Raw genomic sequence first — 24,861 nt, forward strand, 5'->3', positions numbered from 1 at the left:
ATTAGTACGGATGGAGAACGCACAACAGTTGGCCTGTCTGCGCAGCAATCACTAACAGGCCATGGGAGCTTTTGAAAGGGGAAACCTTGGTGCCCTTACACCCTTCAGTCCTTTTCTGCATTTTCCATCCAAGCTGGATCTGTGGCCCTGGGATGGGGTCTTGTAAAGATCTGGGCACAGGAAAGCCTCCTGTAGGCACTGGAGGATGCTGAGGGGCCTTTTTGCTGGCCAGTGAGGGAGGGTGCAGGCTGGGGGACATGCCTGGGCTGGGGGTGACATATGGGTGGGTGAGCTGGGGAAGGGTGAGGGCTGAGGAGGTGACACTGTCAGGCTGGGGAGCCGTGCTACTGGGCATGGGGTGTTGCGTGGCTGGGGCATGCCAGGGGCTGTGAGGATTTCACAAGCATTTTTTCAAGGAGAGGGGTAGTTTGAGAGCGCGTTGCACAGGCAGGCAGGGGTAGGGCTTGGACGCTTGCTCTCCTCCTCCCTGGGTGAAGATCCGCCCCAGGGCAAGCACAGCGATCGCAAGCCCCAAGGGAGACTACGCAGCTTGACAGACTGTATCTCCCTCTGCCACGGCCCCAAGGCACTGCGATTTCCCACTCGGGTGGCCCCTTCACCACCGTGCCATGCGGGAGCTGGGCTCTCACTCCCGCTCCACCATGTCCTCATCAGGAAAAGCCGCTGCTGCCTCCTCCTGCCTCTCCCCCCAGTGCTTCGACCTCCTGACCAAGTCCTGCGTCAAGTGCTCTGACTTGTTCAAGGACAACACAAGTAAGGGGACGAAGGTGGCCAGGGACTGTACTCCCCAGGGCTGGGTGGTGGTGGGTCAAGGGGGCTGGGGGCACCCTGGGGGTGGGCAGGTGGAGGGGACCTTCTCCTGTGGATGGCGATGGAGGTGGCGATAGGATGGAGTGCTGCCTTCACCTGGAGGAGAAGGAGGAGAGAGGAAGAGAGCAGCCGGTTCCAGTGAGGGGAACACGGTGTGGGGCAAAGAGGGATGATCCAGCCTGGCACAGGGGTCACAGCCTGCCCAAGGGGTGACCATGGGAAGAGCAGGACACCCTCATTTCCCACCAGCCTGGAACAGCAGCGGGTGGAACAAGGGTCCCATCAGGCAGGGGGACAGTTCGTTTCGGGTGGTGGGTGGGTAGCGGTGAAGAGCCACTCTCTTTCCCCACCACTGGAGCCCTGAGGCCAGCCAGACGGGTGGGTAATGCTGCTGCCCTCCTTTCCTTGCCTCAGCTCTCCCACTCCTGACACTGCCGACATCTCACCCCACAGCAGAGCCCGCTCGCGTGGTGCCCACCTCTACCCTGGCACCCACCCTCCCCTCAGTGGACCTGCCCAGCACCCTCCTGATCTTTGGGGTCCCTGCAGCAGTGGGGCTCATCCTGGCTTTGGCTGCCTTCTTGGGCTTCCTGGCCTGCAAGGTGGGGAAGAGGAGGAAGAAGAGGAAGGCGGTGGACAAGGAGGCCGAAGGTAGGGGACCTTTTGCTCTCTGTGTCACAGCACCCTGAGGATGCCAGGACAGATGGGATCACTTGCCGCCATCTCCCCTGAGGCACATTGCTGTCAAGGCCAGCTCCTCCACCTCCACGCGGGCAATATGGGCACCCTGGGGCATTTCGAGGAAGCTGAGCTACCCCCTGAGTGACAGTGTCCCATGTACCCTGGGAACTCATGTCTGCACCTGACTGCCAGCACGACCCTGCTGAATCATTCCTCCCTTTGCTGGGTGTCCCTGTGCCTTTGCTTGCTTAAAGCACCTGCTGGCACTGTCCCTTCTCCATTGGGAACACGTACAGAGCACTGGTGAGGAGCCTCTCCCTCTCCCCCAGGGGCTGGAGGGCCATGGATGGAGTGGGGGCTGCAGGGGCAGCTGTGGACATCTGGGAATGGCTCCAGAGTGAGCCTCTCCCTGCAGCACTGCAAATGGGGGTCCCGTGTTGACCACCCAGCTTACCTTTCCCACTTGGGATACCCAACACCCTCCAACATGTGCCCCAAAAACCCCAGCGGTGTCAGGGCCAACCCCATCAGCAGGACGCCGGAGCACTGCACAGGGTCATCCCCAAAGGCATCAAAAATAGGGCTGGGGGCAAGGGACAGGTCTGAGTCTTTCCTCAAGGGGAATTTCCAGGAGGATGAGGTCATGGTGCCCCATGATGGCCCATCTTGCTGGGGCATCAGCCAGGGGCCGGGTGACTGTTTCCTCCCCTGGGGACCCCCACCCCAGTGCTGACTCAATCCTGGCCACTATTCTTGGAAATGGTCTCGCCTCGCTTCACACCTCCCCGTCCCTGGGCAGGGGACCCCCATGAAGGGCTGCCCTGGGGGATGCTGACACCAGCCACCGACCCACCACCACCCCACCACCCAGGTGGGTGCCCTCAGGAGGCAGCGGGGCTGGAGGCAGCCGGGCCTCACACCCTGGCTTGCCCGCACACCACTGGTGGTGCCAGCTGGGTGACTCAGACCAAGGGGGACATTACCTGGGGCCTTTCCGCTAAACCAAGTGCGGCTGAGACAGCCCGTGACACACACGCTGGGAAAAATACCAAAAATGAAAGAGGAGAGAGAAATCCAGTGGCAAGAGAGGTCCGGCCATGATGGGGAGCGTCAGAAGAGCTCCTTGGCTACTCCCCTGCCGCATGCCCTGGTCTCTGTTCGCCCTGTCCCCCCAGGCTGCACCCCAGCAAGCCCACCACTGCAGCACTGGATGCGTGGAAAGTTGCAGGAGGCTTGGGGCCGGTGGCACGCGCCTGTGTTCGAAGGGTGTAAACAAGTCTATTTTTAAGTGGGAGGGGTCAGGGAGGGCGAGCCGCCAAGGGCCGGGCTGCTCTGCTGCCAGCAGGGTTTAGCGAGAGGGCTTGAAGTGCAAGTTTCTGCCTTTCCCTATTGTTTTTTAGAGGGGAAAAAAACTCATCAGTTGTAAGGAGGAGGAATTCTGCAGCAGGAGAGTGCGGTGAGGACCTTGCTGGCTCCTCCTGCTCCATCTCCATCTTCCTCCCTGTGTGTGCCTAGGGACGGAACCTGTGTGCCCTGGGACCCACCTGGCCCCACTTTGTGAGCCATGTAACCCCCTTTTCTTGCCCCTTCCCAGCAAACATGGATGCCACCAGCCCCCTGCCCAGCCCGGGCTGCCAGGACCCTGCTGTGCCAGAGGGAGATGCTGCCCTGGCCCCAACCCCGTGCCTACATCTCAATGGAGGCCTGAAGATGCTGGGGCCACCTGGGAAACCCGGGGCAAAGCGGAGGCCGTGCTGCCGGGGTGATGCTGACGGCGACATCATCCTGCTCTCCACCGTGTACCCCCGGCATGAGGAGTGCAACCACGGCTTCCCGCTGCCCGCCACTGAGCTGGGGGCCACGGCCCTGGTCACCACCAAAACCACCCAGAAATGTGCTGGAGAGGAGAGAGCCTGAGGGCAGGGGTAATGGGGCTGGAGTGCTCCGGCTGCTCCCTGTGGGTGCCCAGAGCCCATCCTTGGCATGGGCAAAGCCTTGCATGGATGGGAACTGTCTGAGGACTGGGTTTTGCCTTGAGCATGATCAGCCTTCTAAGATGACTGCCCTTTTCCACTTTCCTATTTGTGCCAAGTCCCAAGTTACTCCTGTAAGTGCTGGAGGAAGCTGAAGCGGATCAAGCTGAGTTACACTGAACTGCCAACAGCTGCCACGGCCGTACTGTTGGGAGGAGGCAGAGGAGACACAGCTGGTGAGGACAGAGTGTGGCGGGAGCTGCTGTGCCATTTGCAAGGCTGCCATTGTGCCAGGATGGGTCTGCTGCTGAATGGACAATTCCTGGGAACATGAGGCTGGAATAGCAGAAAGGGTGGGGGAAAGGAAGATGCAGAGGGAAGTAAGGAGTTACATTAGGACTAAATCTGCTGCCATTAGCTTGATTTTTGCTACTGACCTCAATAAAAGGAGGCTTGGGGCCATATGGAGCAAGGCACATCCAGTAGCTTCTGCTCCATTCACAGTCCTGCCCTCTCTGTCTTCTGCACGCTGTAATATCCAGGTCTCTCCTCCCTTTGGGCGCTCTCATGTGGTGGCAGGTGTCCACCAGTGCTTATGGGAATCCCCTCCACAGCCTGGTACCCTGGGGCTGGGAAACAAGTCCATCTTCCCAAGCAGGGAGCAAGGGAAGGAAGAGGGGGAAAAAAAAATCTGTCTTTGCTCTGACCTACAATGACTGAAGCCAGGTAGGACCAGAGGCAGGCAATGGAGACTGCTGGACTGTGAGCTCCATGAGCTTGTCTTTATGGCCCCAGACAACCATCACTTCAACTCACTGTGGCTGCAGAAATACCATGCGTCACCTGGGATGGATATTTCCATGCCACGCAAAAGCAGGCAGGGAGCAATGCGAGTGTAGGCGGGATGACTTAATTTATGTGAGTGTCTTCAAGGCTTTGTCTGTGTACCAGAGCTGGCCCGTGTTGTGGGTCCAAGGCGTTTCTTAGGTGGTCTTGTTCACCCACCTGCAAGTGGCTTTATTGTGCAGGAAGGGCTCTGCTTCAGAAACGAACTTGATAGGGCAGGCTTTCTGTTCCCAAGTAATTACAGCAGCTGATCCCCCTGGCTGAATACAGACAGGCCAATGGATTGGGTGAGAAACCCTGCTGGCCCTGGGGGGGGTAATTAGGCAGTTAGAAGTGCCTTGGGAGGGGCTATTTGTATGAAGCACCATCTCTGTGGACACCTGGGTCTGCTCTTCCTTTAGTGAGGTGGCTTCCTCACCTGGGAGCCTTCGAGGACCAAGCAGAGGTGGCCAAGCAAGGTGTGGGAGCACTGCTGCCAAGTGCCAATGGGCCACTGAGGGCCACATCTCATGATAGGGCTGCCTGGTGGCACCGTGCAGAGATGTCCCTCTGATGACAGGAAGGTGACTCCCTGCCCAAGCCTGAGCTCTTTTCTTGGGCTGCAGGACCAGATGCTGCTATTGAAAGGTGACCCTCCCTCTCCTCCCCTGCCCTTGGCACTGGAGCCAGGCTAGCAGCATCCGTCCCATGAGGGGAACCACGGGTGCTGCCATAGGTGCCAAGACCCAAATTCCTCACCACAACTCCTCTCCCAGACCTCAATGCACTGGTGGAGGTGAGCCTTCATCTGGCTGAGGCTCCGCAATGACCCAGGATGGGATGGGTCCCTGTCTCAGCCTCAGAGCTGAGGATGGTGGAGGGGCTGGTCCACATGACCAGCAACTGTCTCCTGGGGCTCCAGGCACCCATGGCTCGCTGGCAGGAGCTGTGGAGGCTCCTGGAGCACTGGGCTTCCAGTTATCTGCAGCAGCCATGCTGTCCATCGCAGGGGAAGCATCCCTGTGGCATGAATTGGGCATCTCCTCATCCCTGTGCTCCACACCCAGCCCTTTGAACTGACTTTGAGCACCCTTTGTGTATCTGGAGTGGGGAAATGAGCTGAAGCCAGTCCAGGGGACTTTTTGGCACTGGAAGAAGGACTGCTTGTGGGAGGCAGAGCAACCTGCTTCATGGGAGACAGGGGAGAGAGGAAAATGGAGCAGGACTGTCAGGCGAATGTCCCGTTTCCCACCTGGTGACCACTGCAGCTCAGCCCTGTGGAGGTGCCACCCACGCCGACCAGCGTGGCAATTTGAAAAAGAAACTCCCATACAAATTGTGTTGAAAAAGCCTCTCTTTCTGCTTCAGATAAGGGCTTCTGCTCTCATTTCTGTTAGAGCTTCAGCCAGGCATCTCCTCTGTGGGACACCACCAGCATCTGCAGTTTGCAGAAGCAGCATTTCAATCCACATTGGATTCCTCAGCTAGCAAGTGCCTCTCAGATCCCCTCTCTTTTATGGCATGCGGGGTGTCTTCCCAGCATCCTGCCTGCCCAGTGCTCCCCTCCTGCCTGGCCTGATGTCTGCCTGGGCCTGGGAGGGATTTGTAACCTGCTGTGTACGTGCTTCTCCATCCTTATGTACAGGGGAGGGGGCTGTCCATCTTGTCTGCATGGAGAGCAGAGGGAATGGACATTAAAAATATGGTTGTAAAAATTAAAGAATAAAGTGAACCCATTGCCAATGCACCCTCAGAGGTCTGTATGGGGAGACGCCTTCTCAGTCCCCATTCCCCTGGCTTCAGGGGTCTCCGGCATGGCAGTGTCAGGGGTAGAGCAGGATCTTGAGCTGGAGAGGCTCCCTCTGCACTGGCTTCACTGGCATGTCCCCCACACATGACCACCTGCACAGCCGGGCACCAGCCAAGCTTGGCGACCTCCATCCCCTCCATGGCCACACCGGGAGCTGGCTGACAGGACAAGGAGTGGGACAAGTGGTTTTGGGGGTGGGGGTGTTGCCCGTCTTTGAATTTCCACAGCAGTTTCTCACTTCCCCCTGCGAAGCAGGAGCTGTGCTTCCTCCTCGGCCCGGCGCCTGCCCTGCTGCCTGCACAACTGCTTAGAAAGTCTGACGAGGCCAGGCTTCACCTGGTCACAGAGGTGCAGGGTTTTGGTGAGAGCCAAGGGAAAGTCTGAGGAAACCCCGGGCTGGGACTAAAGCCCTCCTTGCTGCAAAACCACCTCAGGCATATCCCTAACCATTACAACCCCACTGACCCACCTATGATGGAGGTCACAGGAGTATTTGAGCTCCTGCAAGTCCCACCAATGATCAATACTAGTGGTAAAGGACAGAAGCCTTGGTGACCCTAGGGATGGGGGCTGGTTTTCATCCCTGGTCCTAAAGGCGGGAGCCAGCTGTCCAACAGAACGTTGTGGCACAGGGGGGGAGGCACCGGGGGTACCCTGGCTGAAGGTCGTTTTCTGCAGCCACTGGTCACACCTGCCAAACCCTCCTCAATCCCACAGGCTCCCCAGCCTCCAAAGTGCTTGGCTTTCTTCCACCAGTCTCCCCCCTGGCCCTTCTCCCCTCAGTTTTGACACTCTCCCCCCCATTGCTGGTTCACCCACCAGTTTAGTCTCGTAACAGTTTACCCATGGCCCAACTACTTCATCCCAAAGCACCCCCACAGACCCATCTTGCCCCTCCACAGGCTTTCTGTGGGTGTTGGACCTCAACAGCAGGCAGGGTAAGGTGGGCACCGTTTTATCCCATGCATGAAGCAAGGCTCCAGTGGCCAACATCCAACAGGGACTGCCTGTCTCTGGGTAGAGCTTCCAATCCCCCCACTTGCTGCAAGAAGATCAGGGCTGTATGGCCCCCCCATCACCCGCTTACAAGGCAGGGACCTCGTCCCACCCCACAGGAGCTTCCCTCACGACTTGTTTCCCAGCACCAGCCACTGCAGAGGGATGCGTGGGAGTCCCTGCAAGCCCCAGGGGACAGCCGTGGGAGGCCGTGGGTGACAATGAGAGGCCAGCAGGCCCGGGGCACCTGCCACGAGGTGGCACTGACACTGCACGCTGGCCTGCATGGTGCAGCGCTGCAGGGGAGCTGCATGCAAGGGTGAATGTCCAAATGCAGCAAGAGGAGCCAGGGAAGGCCAGGCAGGCTGGTGGCCAGCGCCGCTTTGGCCAGACAGCTCTGGTGACAGCCGGGCTTGACTCCATCTGGCCACACAGCCCATCACCGTGGCCTCTGGGCTGCCCGGGAGAAACAGTTGCTGGTGGATCTGGTTGTGGGGCCCATCACCACAGCCTCTGGGCTGCTCAGGAGAAATGGTTATTGGTGGCTGGACACCTGTGGGCAGAGCAGTCATGGAGTGGTGAGACAACCAAAGACCAAGTGGAATTCAGCAAGCTGCTGCTCTTTCTCCAGCACTACTGAGTACCTCTACCATCACCCTGCTCCCTGGAGCAGCCCATCTCCAGTGGTATCAGGCCTCCCTGGGGACTCCCCACGACTCGGACCTGCCAGCCAGCACCTCCCTTCCCCATACCCTCCCAGTCAGCCTCTACCAAAAGAAAAACTACTGTGTTACCCGCCAAGCTCCCCACCTGGAAAAGGCCCTGGGCTGGGGAGAAGAGGCCACCCGGCCCCCTGTGCGAGGCTGTCAGGGGACCACAGCCTTCCTGATGCCACTCATCAGCATCCCTCCCTAATCACTACCCACTGTCTAATGACAGTAATTAGGAAGAGCAAAGCTGCCTGGGGACTGGAAGCGCTAACAGAGTTGGGGGAGCCAGATGGTGTTCGCACTTAAGGAAAGATTTAAAAAAAAAAGAAAAAAAAACACCACTCAGCTTTGATCAGCCTTCCTTTCCTTCGCTAGTGTTAGGATCACTTTGGTCCATGGGCACGCCACAGAGATGCTGAGACGTGGCCCGAGATGTCTTCCCCCCAAACACCGCCATCTCCAGGTGTTTTAAGGTGCTGAGGGAGCAGCGGGAGGGGGCACGTTGCCTGCCCAGGTGGCTGAAGGGGGTTTCCTTGCTGCCTTTATGGGCCGATGCTCTCACCCGGGGCCGCCCCTGCTGCTCCCCGCTTTGCTGGCCGTGCTCAGCGAGCAGTTTCCCAGGGGGTTAAGAGTGAGGGACAGCCAAAAACCGCCTGAGGGGCTGCGGTGAGCGGGCAGCAAGTCTCCTGGCAGAAAGGGCTTGCTAAGGGACAGCCCCATACTTTCCCCGGCACTGCAGAGCAAAGCCACCATCCCGGAGTTTGCAGGAGAGCACCCAAAACCTAATCTTGGGGTCCAAAGTGGCTGGACAAGATCATGAAGCTCTCAGCTTCACCACTCTGGAGAAACCCCACCCACAGCCAAACCCTTCCAAACCCTTTCACCCAGCCCCTTCTCTGAGCCCTGGGGCGATGCCACCTGCCTCCATCCAAACCCACCTGCCAGTCTGCGGGTGCACCCAGGGCCAGGAGGTGGGATGCGGGGGGGTGTGAGGGAAACACCCCTCCTGTCCCTGGTGGCTGCCCCGAATGCTCTCAGGGTGCCTCGGCCTTTGTCCCTCATCACACACTGAGGATGAAGGGACAGGGACATGCCAGTCAGGGAGGATGCTCAGCCTCACTCAGCCTCATGGAGGAGGATGCTCAACCTCGTGTCATGGTGTCAGCCTGATCCTGCCCCAGGGATGTTCCAAGAGGAGTCCCCAAGACAGGCATAGGACAAATCTGTATGTCCCCTGGGCTTCAGGGGGTGGCTTTCCCCCCTCCCACAGCAAGTTGGGTCATTTTAAACCCACTCTTCATCCCAGTCCTAGCTAGTGATGTGGGGAGAGCCCTGCCGAGTGACACAAACTCTGTTTGACACCTGAAGTGATCAGCGGTGACAGACAGATTGCGTGGGGAGAGCCTCTGTGCTACTGTCAAGGCACTGCCATGACAGGGACTGACCCCCCCCGAACTGCCAGGGACACCTCCGAGGGATGCAGGGCTCTCCTCCTGCTGGGATATTGGCTGCGCCATCACACCATTCCCAAAGGGCTGTGGAAGAGGACATGGAATGTGGAAGACCCCCCAAAAGTGAGGGTCCACTTTTGAACCCCCCCAAAAGGGATCAGCCAGGCAGTGAGGTGGCTGGTGCTGGAGCTGGAGCATAGCACAGCCCACTCTGATACAGACCCATGTTGCATCCTCCCCTCTTCCACCTGCTTTATGTTATTTCCCCTTTCCCCCCCCTTTTCTGAGCATGGGGCTGTGCTGGCAGCCCAGGGTGCAGCCAGAGGGGTGCAGGGGGAGGGGGGTCACCAGCAGCGGCGTGCCGTGGAGGTGAGACCCCATGTCCTTCATCCAGCAGCTCCGATGTCGGCCAGCCACGGCTTGCCAGCTGCTGGCAGGAGCTATTCTGAGCCTGGATCGATGGGCGAGTGCAGGGGTTTGGGTGACAGCCACAGGAGGCATGTTGCGAGGAGGGCTGCAGGCAGGGAAGAGAAGGTGGGATTTTTCAGGAGATTCCCCATCCTTCCCCTCCTCCACTCCCCACTGTCCTGAAAGGTTTCAATGATGCAGATGTCTTTCTCGTTTCCTTCCCAATGGGGGTTGCAGTCTGACTGGGTCCTGCTACCCAGATGCTGCGTCCTGATTTGAGAAGCACTATCATTTCACGGAGAAGCGAAACTCCAGGATGAAGGCACCTGCAGCCAAAAGCTGTGGCCGAGACCAAGCTCAGGATGGCAGTTTAAATAGAAGTTTTTGGTGGTGGTGACATGCAAAAGAGCATCTTACTCCTCCAGAAAAAAACTGTGATTGTTATTCTTTGATAATAATAATATTTTTGGTAAGAATTTATAAGGCCATTGATTCCTTCATGAAGTTAGGGTAATTTTAAAGCAGATGCTCTAAATGCAGGACAGGTAAATTCAAATACTTGACTAATTTTTCTTTTTTTTTAATGGTGTTTTCCCTAGCTAAGAGGTTTGCCTTCTCTGTGAGCATCCCCAGGGGTGCCTACCAAGGACCACAGCCCTTGTAGAGGGGACTCAGTCCCCTTTCCTGGAGCAGAGTAGGGTCAAAGGATGGGCACAGGAGGGACATCCATGGCCAATCACCCTCTTTGTTCCCTCATGGCCATCAGTGTTCTCCCGTGAGGGTGGTCCTGGCTTATTTGCAGTGGGAGATGCTGAAAGCACTTCCCGATCCAAACAGGAGGGAGCATTGTTTTGACACTGGACAATCCCATTGCGAGGCGGCAGAAAGGGCTGGAGCAGTGGATTGGGATGAGGAGGAAGGAGAGACCCATCGCCCCGCTCTCAAGCCCCCCACAGAGAATGGCCACAGCCCCCCAGGCCTGCCCCCCTCAATCCCCTCCTGCCAAATTCCCTCTTGTCTCTGCTCCTCCCCCTCACCACTAATATAAAAATTAAATCTATAAATGCTGCTGGGGTGACATATTTCCCAGTGTATTCCCAGTAACAGTCTCTCTGGGTTTCTGGTTTGCTATTCAGCTCTTTAATTATTTATCTCCGTAAGGAAATGGGAAAACAAACTCAGCAAAGCAAACTTCGTGCCTGGTAGTGACACCAAGAGTTATTAAAAAAAAATTAAAATTCCCCAATGAGTCATTTAAGATGTATTTAATCAGCTCTAACCACGGAGACGATAGTCATGACTAGCTGCTTACTGCTGGCATAGGCCAGGGAGGGCAAATGGCAGGGCTGAATCCAGATCCCCCCGTGGCATTTCCCAACAGGGATATTTGGGGGGAGTCCTGCCGTTGGAGGGTAAACTCTGAATGTCGTTGTTTACAGTTTAGGGTGGTTGGGGGTTAACTGTAAGCTCCCTGTAACCCACACACCTGTCTGGGGTTGGGGAATGTGGGGGTGAAGGGGATGTGGGGGATGTGGAAGGTTATAGAGACTGTTGTGGGATACGGGGGATGGAAGGGTGCAGGTAATTCATGGGATGCAGAGGGATGCAGGGGGATGTAGAGGGATGGGGGGGACATGGTAGGTGATGGGGGATGCAGGGCATGCAGGGAAGACAGTGGTTGCAGGGGTGCAGGAGATGAAGGGGACTGGGGTGATGTAGGGTATGCAGGGGGTGTGGGGGATGCCCACGTGCATGGGCACATTGTGCTGGGAGCCTGCTGAGAGCCCTTTGAGGGACTCGGAGAGCAGCAGGGTGTGTGCCAGGCCAGCTCCTCAGGAGCCCTGCTGAGCTGTCCCCAGCACTCCCCTGCTCACCTGAGTCCCTTCCCAGCTCCAGCACTGAATGGCCATGGGGGCCGCAGCAAAAGGGCCCCCTAAACACCACCTCCCCATTACGGTGGGTGTCCACCGCAACCAACTGGGCACTGACCCTGTGCCTGCTCAGGAGAGACCCCCTTGGCCCTGGGGTCACTTTCTGTGGGATCCCCCCTGCATCTGCTGCCTCTCACACCATGGCCAGATCTCTCCGCTCCCTCAGCTGCAGGGACCCTCTGGGGCACGTCCTGTGTCCCCGCTCCTGGCATGGAGAGTGGCAGTGGCAATGCAGGAGATGGCTGAAGGCTCTGCAGGGAGTGTGTACAGCCCAGTATGCGTGGGCTCCAGTAGATAGAGAGAGACTGGGGGGGGGAACAGCTAACCTGCAAGATGTTAAGAGCAGCTTATCTTTAGCTCATCCCTTGCTTTCAGCCCAAATCCAGAGCCATCCGCAGCTAAAATGCTCGTGCCTAAATTGTGATGTACTTTTAACTCAGGTTTATGTGTGCTGCAGTAGGGGAAGTGTTGAAACCTGTCTTGCTTCAAGGGATGATCTGATCCGTCCTCTTCTCCCCGCTGAGAGCACCCACGAAGCCCAAGCAACAGGGTGGGTCCGTGCAGACCCTTGCTGTTGCCCTGCAGTTCCCCAGCTCTGTGCTTCCCAGCCCTCCCACCTCTCCGGTCCTCTGCCCTGGGAGCCACCAGCCAGTGAATGCTCACTTGGGCAGCGCTTAACCCCTCGCTCTGCTGCCCCCGGAGCCAGGCACAGCCAGCGAGCTGCTCTCCTCGCACGCCGCCGGCACACCGGGCTCCGCTTCAGCTTGAACGCCAGGAAAAGCAAAGGGCATAATTTTAGGAGAAGCGTGTGAAATGTGTTCTGGCAGATCAGCTGAAGAGCTATCCAGCGAAAGGAAAGCATTAACATTTGCAAAAGGTCCTTGCAACAAAGAAAAAATTCCCAGCAGGCAAATCCCACTGTGTCCAGCCACCCAAATGTGGGGATGTACAAGCTCCGGGATGCAGACAGGGATGGGACAGGTCCACTGGTTTGGGAACAGTCCAGGAGTGTCCCAGGAAGGAAACGTCCCTGGGCAGGAGTGTTACACTGGCAGGATGAAATGATGGAGGAATTCAGAGAGGGAGGGACCGCTGACTCCTGGCTGGGATCAACAGCGTGCAGAGGTGCAAGGGGATGGGTTTAGACTTTCTTGGGACAGGATCTCCCCTGGGTCTGAGCTCCTTTTCCCTGCCAGCCCCTCTCCGGCACATGATGGATTCGTAGAGAAAGGAGGCAAAAAAAACTCTGAAGCCTGCAGCCTGTGATTCATCCTTACTATATTTGCACTTATTATTAGAAAGACGAAAATATAGCCTGAGCTGGAATTACAGATTTAGTAAGCAGGACTGCCTATTTCAGCATATACTGCTTCTCCCAATAACTCTGATGCTACAGGAGACTGACTTACACCCTCACTAGCATTAAGACATTGCCCCACACAGTCTGGTGATACATCTGGGTGGATATATTAAGCAAGCAAGTCCTTCAGGGATGGCAACATTTGTGTTGCTGGTGGTGCCCACTCAGCACACGCGCCACCGGCCGACTCCCACAAACCTCTGCCTTAAAATTCAGCCTCCTGCTAACATTCGCCCAGATTTTGGAGATATATCGGTCCATGAAAGCCATAGGCAGGAGAGAATTGTTCGCTCTTTGCTTTACAAACCTTCTCCATTCCTGGCAGAGAGCCTGTGCCAAGGGGGAAGAGGGGGAGACCCTCAGCTTGCCAGCTCCTTGCTGTAGTTTGCCCTTTTGACCCAAACCCCCAGCTTTTTATGTACAAATTATTAACAAATGCCACAAGGGCTGAGTGCCTTCTTCTTGAACCCAGGGGTCTCGGTGACAATGCCCGGCCCCGTGCCAGTGCTTGGCCCCATGCCCAGCTGGTGGGCACTCCACCCACCAGGGAGGGACAGCAGCTGATGTCTCCCCATGACATCTCTCTGTGCTACCCCATGCAATGAGACCTGCTGCTGTTTGTGAGCCTGGCAGTCTGCCCAAAGGCCACAGCATCCTTCTGCATGGGTTTTTCCTCCCCCCTGAACTGTTAGTTGCGATCAAACAGCCAGAGTATCTGCTGCAGTCTGCTTGCCTGGTTTAAGACCTTTTGGTTTGCTAAGAAACCAGGTTCATTCAATATTGTGGCTGCCTGTGAAAGATGTTTTCCAAGGTTTAATAAAGCAGCAGTCAGCTGCATGACCCAAAGAAAAGCAAATAAACTACCGGGTACCAGGTCTCCAGCATCCTGTTTGCAAAGCATCAGCGCAAAGTGCAAAAGCTCTCAGGTATTCCAGCATGGAGGGGCCAGGAAGACAGCACCAGATTCCTGCCACCAACCTGAAAATTCAGGTGTGTTTTCCTGTGAGGTGCCTGGAGCAGCTCAGGCCAGGGAGGTGAGCAGGTCCCCAGGATCCATCCCTCCATCCACCGCAGCCCACGTAGGGATGCGATCCCGATGGGGCAAGTAGTGCAGTGACATGGACATTTCGGCAGAAGCGTGGTGACCTGCGCAGTCGAGGTTTGCAGGGAACACGTCCTTGCATGATGCTTTCCTCCTTTTGCTGGCAGTAAGGGAAAGCCACTGCTTTTGGGGGGGATTTTCTGGTCGCTTGGTCCCCAAGAAAGGAAAGGGAGGATGCAAGGGAGCCAGTTCTTGGGACTGCATGTGACAGGAGGCTCTGAGCAGAGGAGCCCCTGATGTGGTTGTTTTTGTTGTGAGTGATACTGGGGGACTCCACCTTTGGGACCGCAAAACACTGGGTGACCCCAACTGCTCACCAGAGGGGTGATGCACCCCTATTTCTGTCCCTGGCCTCCTAGGAAACATGTGGGAGGTATTTTTATCCTCCTGCCAGTTCCCTCAGTCACCGGCGCTTGCTTTAAATGGGTCAAGAGGGAATAAAGATGCTGCAGCCCTTGCTCCCTAGCTGCCCGTCTTGGAGCACATTTACTGGCAGCACTGACTCTCCCTCCTTTCACACTCCATCCTGGCCAAGTGCTGCCATGGACCCAGAGACCCAGGAGAGATCTCCCCGTCTCAGGCAGTGTCAGCTGCAATTAAGTACTCATTAAAAGCCTGGTGGTGAGGCAGCCCCGCTTCAGAGATGACACATGTCAGGACTGCAAGGGCTCTCTCCTGGGATGACAGGGAGGAATGTGACCACCCTGACAGTGGCAGAGGCAGCGTGCTGGGGTGGATGGGTGTGCAAGGGAAAGAGGCAGAAGGAAAGGATCCAGAGAGTCCCAGACATGTGGGTACAGGGTGGCAGGGCTGGCTCTGGAGCATCGGGGGCAAGTATAGCCCCACTGAGTTGTTTCAGGAAGGGGATGAGGTGCACCAGGAGAGCCCACAAGATTTGCATCTGTTGCCTGCAAGGCCATAATAGCATTTGACATCAGTGACCCCAAAATGATGGTGATCTTCCTGGGACATGGTACCAGTCACTGCTGCAAGTCCCAGTGCGCTCTGCCGCACGCTCTTGCATGCCTTGTGATCATCATGCCGGCATGGCTCAGGCAAGCCTGCCTGGGCACCGTGTTTCATGGGCTTGTGTCTGGATACACCTCCGGCTTCCACCCAGGAACCATAGGAAACCTCGGAGGGTTTGGAGCCAGGTCTCTGCCTGAGCATCTCCCCCTGCCCTGGCTTCAGCCCCACTGCCCTGGTGCAGCTCAGCTGGCTCTGCGAGCAGTGCATCCCTCTTCCAGCAGTGATGCTAGCTGGTCACTGGACCAGCACATTTTAAATGGTTTGCTCATGAAGGGTGACAATAGATCTCCACATCTGCCCACACCCAGCGTTTCAAGGGTGCAATTTCCCCTGTGGTCACCTTTGCATCTGACACCCGGTTTGGAGGGGACACAGCTAGTCTCCAAGGTCACCTCAAGAGATGAGCAGAGAGCAAGCCACAGCATCCAGGGGAGAGTTGGGCCTAATCCTCGTGACATCTTATACCCAGAGAGAAAAAAAAACAGCAGGAGACAAGCTGGGTGCAGGGCGGGGGCAATGGCTGACAGAACCATGCAGTCATCTCCATCACATTTAAGGGAGTTCGTTTTCCTCCTGTCTCCTCAGATCTGTCCTCCCGCTGCACTTGCATGGAACCACGTGGCACGGCCGCCCAAGGGAAGAGGCCAGGGGAGAGGGACCAGCTCATCGGGAGATGTCCCGGAGAGGAGCCGTGGCTCCAGGCACACCGCGCAGATGGGGATGCATCCTCTGGTGTGAGCTGGATGGAGAGAGGGAGGCTGGCAGCCTGCCCGGGACCCCCGCCATGCACAGGGGGGATAGGATGGGTGCTGGCAGCCTGGCTCACCCGCTCTGGTGGGAAAACATCTTTGTTGCAGGAGGAGACTGCAAAGTCCTTCCAGGCCACCAGCAGGCATCTCAGGGGGCCCCAGCACAGTGCTACCCTCAGGCACCTCAAGATGGGAGCCAGGCCTCAGGAAAGCCAAAAACTAGCATAAAGATGGTGAGATTTTAAAGAAAAAAGGAAAAAAGCAAAGTTTTGGGACTTTTCTTATTTCATCTCCAGCTCCTGACCCTCCAGGCTACGCTCATTTTACCTTTGCAAGGCTTTTCTCTGTGAGCCGGAGGACTAGAAACCCACATCTTGCTAATGAAGGCAGAGCTCCATGGGCACTTGTGTGGGTGGGGAACTTGTCAGGGCTTTCAGGGCTCCAGCCCCTTCAATTTCTAAAGTCACTGAGCCCCCCTTGCATGGCTGGGGAGGGGGAAGTGGCATGAGAGTGGCAGCGAGGGCAGCATGGCTTGCAGAGGCATCTGTCCCCTGAGGTAAAGCTGGTGCAATGGGAAAATGTCTCTGGCGATGATGTGGAAGACAGCAGAAGGGCTGCTCAGGTGTTGCTAATTTTCAAGACCGATCTTTTTTTGTCTGTGCAATTTGGCTGGTTGGCAAAGCATGACATTTCCCTGCCACCACCATCCTGACCACCCCTTCTCCCACTGGTCCTGCCACCTGCTGAGGACAGGCTGGTGGTGGCTGCTGTCACCACGCAGCCAGCAAGCTCCTGTTCAGGGCTGAAGGACAACCTGGAAACGTGAGCTAAACATCTAAATGTGAGCTCAGTGCTAAAATATTCCCTGCCCTTCCAAAGAGCCCTTTGGTACGAGGCATCCCTGATGCACGTACCACTTTCCTGCTGCAGAATGGTGCAAGTGTCAGGGGTTTTCTCCTTCACCTAAAGCATTGGAAATACTTTAGCTAGAGCAGCCTTGAGCTGTCAGCCCTCCCCATAAAACAGGGGCTACAGCCTTCACTCAAGAGGGGTATCTAGGGCAAGAGAACTCCCACATTTCCAAATGCTTAGCACTCTGCATCCTCCACACATCCCAAAATCAGGGGCCCAAGGTCTCATCTCAGGCTCCTAAACACCAAGGGAGCAGAAACCAGGAGATGCTTCTGGCTGTGTTGTGCTCAGCGATGTGCCTGTGATAATGCAGCAGCTCTGGGCCATGCTGAGGAGCAGCTTCTTGAGCCACCTTTGTTCTGCCCAGGGTCCAGTTCCCCCTTCCCACGCCCCAGGCAGGACCCTGGCAAAGGGACACTCCGGTTGAGCTCCTCTCCCAGCACCCGGCTCTGTATCTGGCAGCCTGTCCTTCCCCAGCAGAGCTGGGGCCAGCTGCTCCATCCCTGCTGGCTGCTCCACCCTTAAAAAGGATGGCAGTTGGGAATATTTACACCTATTTCAGACCTGGCCCAAGACTGCTGGTCTCTCCATGCTGCTGGCGGTAGAGGGGAAACTCATTGCCGGTAGATGCCAAGTGCTTATTTTTCTCCTTGCATTTGCAATTACCTCTGCTGGTTGTGACAAAAATTGGCAAGCTTTAAAAATTAGCAAGGCAGCCACAACCCTGCATTTAAGCCCATCACCGGCCAGGGCACAAGCATCATCATCTCTGCCCGTGAAAGGCCGATGGCGCATCCTGAAACACAGCGCAGGAGGCAGAAAGCAAAGAGCGAGACCAACGACAGCACCAGTGGGCGACCGCACAGGGTGTCCATCGCATCTCGTCATAAGATTAATGTCCATCGGTGAGAGCCCCATTTGGGGGGACATCAGGGACATCTCTTTCTTCAGCAACTATTAGACTGTGAACTAGTCCTCCAAGAGGATGGGTGAGGATTTAACACCCTGCGCAGGGCCTGGGTGGCTCGAATGCAGCTCTCCCCGCCAGGTTGCATGCCTTCCCTGCCCGCAGTACGTGAGCCGGCACACGGGAGGCTTCACCATCCCCTCCACCCGCACCATGTCGGTGGGATCCCACATGTCCAGGCACGTGCCCTGGCTGCCTCGGCTGCTGCTGCGCTCAGGTGGTTGCAGAAGTGAGAGCAGACCTGTCACATCCTCCACTCTGAGCCTGCTCTGCTGCTTTGGCACATTTTTAATGATGCTCCTATAGCCACATACATCTCACTGTCTGGATTTTCAGGTTTTCTCCTGTTCTTCTGAACTTAGTCCTATTCCTCCCATTGCACATTTGACTTCTTACCCTGTCCTTCGTGGAGCTGCACGTAGTTACTGTGCCCCTTGTCTGGCATTTCACAAACCTCACTTAGATCTTCGGAAATGATTTTTTGGGAGTCAGTACCTTGCTTTCTTTTCCCCAAGATTTTCTACAGATCCTCCTGCATTTCTGGTCATGGGAGTTTCTGCTGTCATCCACCCACCAGTCCCTTGCCTCCCCCAGGTGGGTCCACCCACCCAATGACCTTCTGTTCGCCTCCTCAAAGCCGCTTGCTAATTTGCTCTCCTCTCATCTTTAGACTGCACTGAGCCATGCCAGCCTTCCCCTTTCTTCACATTATATGGCATTATTTTATCCCCAGAAATATTTGCTTAAACTGAATCTCACCTTGCCAGCTTGCAATAGCCTTATGCTCTGTGCAGTGGCTCACATGTGTCGAGGGACGGTCCCTCGCTGCCTGACGAGACAGGGATGCAGGAGGGTTGCGGGATCTCCAAGGTGTGGGGACAACCCAGCCCCAATGCCAAGGCTCTTCTGCTGTTGTTAGAAACGGTGGCAACACCGGCAGCAAGCAAATTGCATTTTAAAATGAGTTTTGGGAAGATACAGAGAATATTTTGCATTTTCCTGGGCTGCAGTAATGAGGAATGGGTTGGAGGGGGTGACTGAGGCGTGGCAGCAGAGACTTTACACCCCTGGCTATCACAGGTGATGAGCACTTACATGGGTTCAAAGGAAGCCCAGTCAAGCTCAGGAAGGAGAAACCCTTTGAGATGTACCGAAGCAAGAAACAACACTTGGGTCAGGAGTCCTCCAGCCCCGGGCTTGTCCTCCTACTATCTCCTTGGCATCTCCCTTTGGTTCCTGTCAGAGATGCTTCCCAGGGCTGGAAAACCTCCTTGGTCTGAGCCTCCCTGCTCTTAATCTTCCTTCTGAGGGACTCAAAGCCACAATGGCTTCAGCTGACATCCCTGGGTGACAAACATAGGACTTGTTTCACCTGGAGAGCCCTGCTGCTGGTGGCATCTGTCCTGTCCCTGAGCTGGGATTCAGGAGGCAGAAGTAAAATGCCGTATCCAGTGGATGCACCAAGGTGACTCCTGATTGTCGCAGCAAGGCTCCTGCCAGTGCGGCACAGGAACGGTTCCTATGGGGGGAAAGTGGCACACTTGATTTTTGGTCTCCCAAAAGACAGAGGTTTATTGCACAGCAAAATGTCATTGGGTTAATGACAGCAGACCTGAAGCAAATCCCTGACTCTAATAGGATTGGGCCATCTTCAGCAGGTCTCACTCACAAAGGCGGATCACGCCAAAATGAAGCTGGCTCGAGAGCCTATAGGCTCCCACTGGGCGAGGGAGATCAACCCACAGCCAGCCCTGTGATAGCGAAGCCTTCTCCCTCCTCTCTAATCCAGGGAAAAGAAACATCAAAGGGTGAGTGCATCTGCCCTGGGACTGCTCTCAGAAAGCCAAGGGCAAACAGAGCCTACGGTCTGACGATGGAGAGGAGAAGAGCTCAGCACGTGCTTGGGGAAGGGCCGCCAGAGGAAGGTGATGGTTCCGAAGGTGGCATGCTGCTCCGTGCAGAGGCGATGCGAGGGGGAAGTATGTTCGCACCTCCACGTTTTCTTTAGCTTCTTGCTCACCCTCATCCTCTGCCATGTGAAAAGCAAACCTGATCTGCTGCCCCACCCCCTTCCCTTTCCTGGTATTAGTTAAGGTCCTTTCCTGCACAGTTCTGCTTATGAGCCTTTCCCGATGGCTGCCCAAAGCCCCTCTTTCTCAGGACACATCCCTGATTGCTTTTTCACCCCTTTGCACCTCAAGCAAGGGCAGGAGTGGGGAGTCTGGGGCCAGCCTTTGCTGGAAAAGGATTATCGTAAGAGGAGGGAGGTGCTGAGCCCCTCCACAACCCCCCTGGAAGAGCCTGTGCCCTGACACGGGGCAGAGCAGGCGGAGGAGGAGGTAGATGTGTTCCTGCTGCCAATGTCCCACTAACAAGCCTCTGTTTCCATGTTGAAACATTGTCTTTGTAGAAGAAAAGGAGATTTCATCCGCTTGCTGGGACATTTGCAGGCACCAGGCAGCCCTGCTCGGATGTCAGCTGGCTGCTCTGGCCAGCCTGCTGTAGCGGTGGATTGGCTGCTCCAGCCGCTCCAGCCACCTCATTCTCCAGGGCTTCCCTGGTCACGGCATGTCCACCCAACCTCTCCTTGAGATGGCCACCAGACAGGGCCACGCATCACATGCCTGCGCCCCTCCGCCATGCATTGCATTGACACACACACGCACCACCCCACCAGGCACTTATGCCTGTGCCCACACGCATGCAGCCCCCCCCATGCATTTACACACATACACATGCACATATGTGCACCCTCCCACATGCACGTGCACCCACATCCCTCACCACCCACTCAGACATGCACCCCCACACACACACACACATTTACATGTCTGCATCCCCTCCCACAGCCCTTATTCGGCCCCTATTGCCCGTGCCCACCCCAGCTCATTGGCGCTTACACCCTGCTACAACCACACACATGGTTACACCCACCTGGCTCAAACCCATGCTGGGCAGTAGTGACGAGCTCCCACACTTCCCCTGGAGCCTGGGGATGAGGAGGGGCAGCTGGTTTGCATGGAGGAGTCCCACTGTGCCGGCTGTGCTGTGCCGCCTTGCGGGCTCCAAGCCTCCCATGGCACCTGAGCGTACCTGGCAGCAGGCTGGTGCCTGTGCCAGAGCCTGCGCTTGGCACGGCCACCCTTCCCGAGGAGCGGCTCTGCCCGCTGCTGCCGGTCTGCTGCCGGGACGGCATGCTGCATGCTGCTCCCAGCCATATGGCCTCCTCCTACCAACCCTGCCTCAGCCGCCGGAACAGGGGCCCTAAATCCCCCCGCCCAGCAAATGCCAACAGCTTGCCCTGCCGCCACTGCGTCGGGTCTTAAAGCACAGGAGGAAAGCGTTGGGTCCCTTTTTCTGCCACAGACTGGTTTTTATTGCTCCACAATTGGCAAAAGAGCTGGGAGCTGGCCCCGCTGCCTCCCACCCACTCTGTCAAGGACCCCCCTTTACACACAGCAGTCTCCCTCAGCCCCGGGAGTGCCCCACATGGCAATGGCTGCTCTCATCCCTTCTCCGTTTGGGTGTGTTTTGCCCTAAATGATTGCAGTTTGAATCAGTGCCTTGAATGAGGGATGGTCAGGGGTGAGAGCAGCCAGGGGAGGAGAGAGTGGGGAGGGGGAGCACAACCAGGGGTGCTGCGGCACTGCCAGGTAAGCTGGGCTGTGCACCACCACCTCCAGGTGTGCTTATATGGCCTTATAATGCTTGAAAAAGCTGGTGGAAACTTCCTTTAAACAAGAAAGCAGAGGATGCATAGGGTCCCCCCCACAACAGTGGCAGGGACCAGTCACACAGCCCAGCGTGGGAAGGAGGTTTGGGGCTCAGCTATTCCAGCTCTGCTCACAGGCACCAGTGAGAGGATGGGTTTGGATTCAGTGTCCCACTGGCCACGCAGAAGCTCAGATGAGTGTAAGGGGGTTGCAAAGAACCCACAACAATCCACAACATGATCTCCAGGCCCAGCCAGCAAAGCCCCTGGGACCAGCAAGTTGCTGGGTACCGGGTGGCTGTGCGGGGGGAACATTTACCTGTGTGGCCCCTGCCACCAGCCCAGTCTCCGGGACTAATCCTAAATACAAAGTCCATAACCAGCCAGCCCCACCAGGACCCTGGAGGTTACAGCCAATGCTTGGGGGCCTCTGGGGGCATGGCTGCCCTCTAAGAGCGGCAGCTGGGAGAGCTCAGGCTGCCAGCCCAGATCCTGCTTGCCCATATCACAGCATAAATGAAAAATAAGCCCTTGCTTTGACTGATTTTCTCCTGATTCCTCTGGATGTCATTTGGGTTCGAACCCAGCCACCTTGGGAAGCTGGGAGCTTGCAAATCTCAACTTTTGAATGTTTGCAATTACGATCATAATGGTAAAGGCACATATGTTTCTGCGTTCTCTATAAGCCGTTACGAGGCACAGTTGCTCTTTTACAGCCATTTTACAGCCAAAGCATCAAGCACAGGCAGGGGAATAAAACCATTGTGCACGTTGGTCTGGAAATAGGGTGGCTGGGGGGTCACTCTGGGGTCTGCCACCACATCCTTGCGCCCCCCCTCCAGCGCATTTAACTTTCCCCTGCTTTAGCTTTCCATCACTGACACCAGAAGCCCAAGATCTCCTTTGGGTTCCCTCATCAATTGAGTCCATGAGAACATGCGGAGGGGAGCAGCATCTTACTGCACGTTAGCCCAGCACCTGACCCCAGGGATCCTTTATCCCAGTCCTAGACAGCAGGCCCAAGAAAACTCAGGGCTTCCCAGCGGGATGCTGATGGCCAAAGAAATTTCCCCCATAGTGAAAACAAATACAAGGACAACCTCTTCTCCGGCTCTACCCCTGGCTGGAACAGCACCAGCTTCAGTAGCCAAAGTTTTGGAGGGGAGGAGGTTTCTCCAGGGTGTCCTGGGGGATGACAGGAGGTGCTGGGAAACCTGCTTGCCCTGGCACAGCCCTTCAGCATGGGGCATCCACCCCACAGCAGAATCCTTTCCTCCATTCACCCCTCGGCCCCAGGGGCCAGCTTAGTCCTGCATGGCAAAAATCACTTTTTGGGGCAAATGTCTCTGATTCCCTGGCTCTAGGAGGGCTCCCTGGGTAGCTCTGGGGCTCTGACCACCCACCACTGGCTTTCCCCAGGAGCTGATTGCACCCTAAAGACTCCTGCACCCAGGGAGGCTCCCGTGGCTTTGCTTCGCATTGGTGATGGTGATGGCTCCCTCCTCCTCCTTCTCCTTGGGCAGGGGCCTTGCAACTCTGCCTGGCTCGTACCCCTGCTATCGGCAGGGATCTGGGTCTGTCAGGCTCTCTGGCCACAACAGAGAGGATCTCCTCCAGATCACCGTGCCCTGCCAGAAACAATCTGTTTATAGTGTCAGCGCTTGGCGTATCCCTCCCCGCTCAGCGTTGAACCGCCTGTATCCTATTTCTGCAGGTGCAGAGACACCCTTATGTAGTCTGGGTGGTGTTGTCACTGCAGGGGCTATTTCTGTGACATCCTCCAAGGCTAGTGGTCAAAGGCTTCTGGAGCTCTTCTCCCAAATCCACATCCGCAGAAGTGCCCACGGGTGTTGCAAGCATATCCTTTGCTTTTTCTCCAGAGGTCCCTGCTGACCTGAATTTTCCTACAGGTCCTGCCACTGATTCCAGGGTGCCAGGCTATAGGCTTTCCCTCCTGCTGCTCCCTCCCTTTTGGGATGCAGCTAGTGGCCAGGTCTTTTATTTGACAAAAACGAGCTGACGGCTCAGTGGGGCTGCGGGCTGCAGCCCCTGGTGCCAGCGCTGCACACTGCCAGCCCCTGCCGGGTCTTGCCCTGTGCACTGGGGACATGCCAGGGGGTGGTGGGGTGGTGGTCCTCTACACCATGCCCTTGTGTTGACACACACAGCTAACACCTTCGAGCAGCTCTCCCTCCCTCCCTCTCTCTCCCAGAGACCCTTTAAATCCACTGCTTCACATTCAGTGAACATCCTCTCTCCCTTAAAACCGTTCCCTTTCTCCCAGGTCATGCCAGGCAACCATTTTTCAGCAAACTCCCTGATTTTGGCCAGTTTTTCGCTTTGCCTGCTAACAGCCTGCTAAAGCCTCCAGGCCCCCAGGGCGGCTCTGCTCACACGCATGTCGGAACGATCTCCCAGTGCCTGGGAAATGATTGCTGGCATTACCTGGGCAGCCAGCAAACTTTGCTTGCACAGCTCCTCTCAAGGCCAACGCTGCTGTTGGCTATTAGCACTAACGACCCCACGTCTGCAACTTCCAGTCGATGGGGCCTTTCATCAGAGCCCCTGTGAGATTTGGGGAAAGCATGGCTTTTGGAGACGCATGGTTTTCTTCCACCTCACTGGCTTTTTATCTCTTTTGGGAAGCTCTGGAGGCTACAAGCTACCTTACCTAATGGATCTCTATTAGGTTGCGGCACTGGGGGCCGATCGGACGTGTCCCGGCCTCCAGCTGCTCTCCTTATCCATGTTTTCAACATCTTTGGCTTTTGTCAGCCTCCAGATGGGAAGCGGCCGGGAGCTTGGTGACTGGGGAGGGGATATTTTATCCCCTAAATCCCTCCCGCATCAAAACACAGCAGTATTTCACCCTTGCTGGGGTGAAATTGTTTGTGCAGAGCTCTGGCCCGAAACAGTGCATTGCTGTGATCCGCAGGGAGGATGATGACGGTGCGTGTCATCCCCCTGTGCGGCACGTGGCACAGCACTCTCCCACCCAAGCAGCTCGCGATGGCCAGCTCTGGCCCTGCATGCCCGCAGGAGGCTGCCCAAGTCCCCAGCCAGGGCAGTTTGTCTCTGAAGGAGCTCCACATCGGTGTGAGACCCACAGCCCAGCTCCCATGGTGGTGCAGGTAAGGGATGGGTCCTGGGGACAGGCTGGTCCACGGGTCTTCAGCACCGGCTCGAAGGAGGCACCTGTTGGAGGGAGCTGAGCCTCACCGGCCTCTTCAATCCCACCTCCATTCTTACAATGTCTTTTTGCATCGCCACTTGCCTGCGGGCTGGGGTCTCTGGGCACCGTGCAGCCCAGAGGCAGTCCCATCCCCCAGGTTAGGGTGCTGACAGGGCAAGGCAGGATAAGGCAGTATCGGAGGAGTTTGCCTAAAGAGACAGTGATGATGCTGGATTTGCTGC

At 56.5% G+C, this 24,861-nt stretch overlaps 1 protein-coding gene and 1 long non-coding RNA gene across 2 annotated transcripts in view; both read left to right on the forward strand.

Moving 5' to 3' along the window:
* LOC141943780 (uncharacterized) overlaps positions 1-16,122 on the forward strand; it is a 28,124-nt gene extending 12,002 nt beyond the window's left edge. The window contains exon 2 of the long non-coding RNA XR_012629049.1: positions 15,693-16,122. This is a non-coding gene — a long non-coding RNA (uncharacterized LOC141943780). The remainder of the gene's footprint in view (positions 1-15,692) is intronic.
* Positions 577-6,056, forward strand: TNFRSF13C (TNF receptor superfamily member 13C). Its single transcript, XM_074869443.1, has 3 exons — positions 577-774; positions 1,285-1,482; positions 3,107-6,056. The coding sequence occupies exons 1-3, from the start codon at positions 630-632 to the stop codon at positions 3,427-3,429; spliced, it is 666 nt and encodes a 221-aa protein (XP_074725544.1). The 5' UTR covers positions 577-629; the 3' UTR covers positions 3,430-6,056.
* Positions 16,123-24,861: the final 8,739 nt, after the last annotated feature.

This window comes from Strix uralensis, chromosome 5, assembly GCF_047716275.1.
Source record: "Strix uralensis isolate ZFMK-TIS-50842 chromosome 5, bStrUra1, whole genome shotgun sequence".
Taxonomy (NCBI): Eukaryota; Metazoa; Chordata; class Aves; order Strigiformes; family Strigidae; genus Strix; species Strix uralensis.

Coding starts and splice junctions, on each gene's coding strand:
- TNFRSF13C (XM_074869443.1), top strand. CDS start 630: ATGCGGGAGCTGGGCTCTCACTCCCGCTCCACCATGTCCTCATCAGGA. Junction 775..1,284: donor CTTGTTCAAGGACAACACAA/GTAAGGGGACGA, acceptor CTCACCCCACAG/CAGAGCCCGCTCGCGTGGTG. Junction 1,483..3,106: donor GGTGGACAAGGAGGCCGAAG/GTAGGGGACCTT, acceptor GCCCCTTCCCAG/CAAACATGGATGCCACCAGC.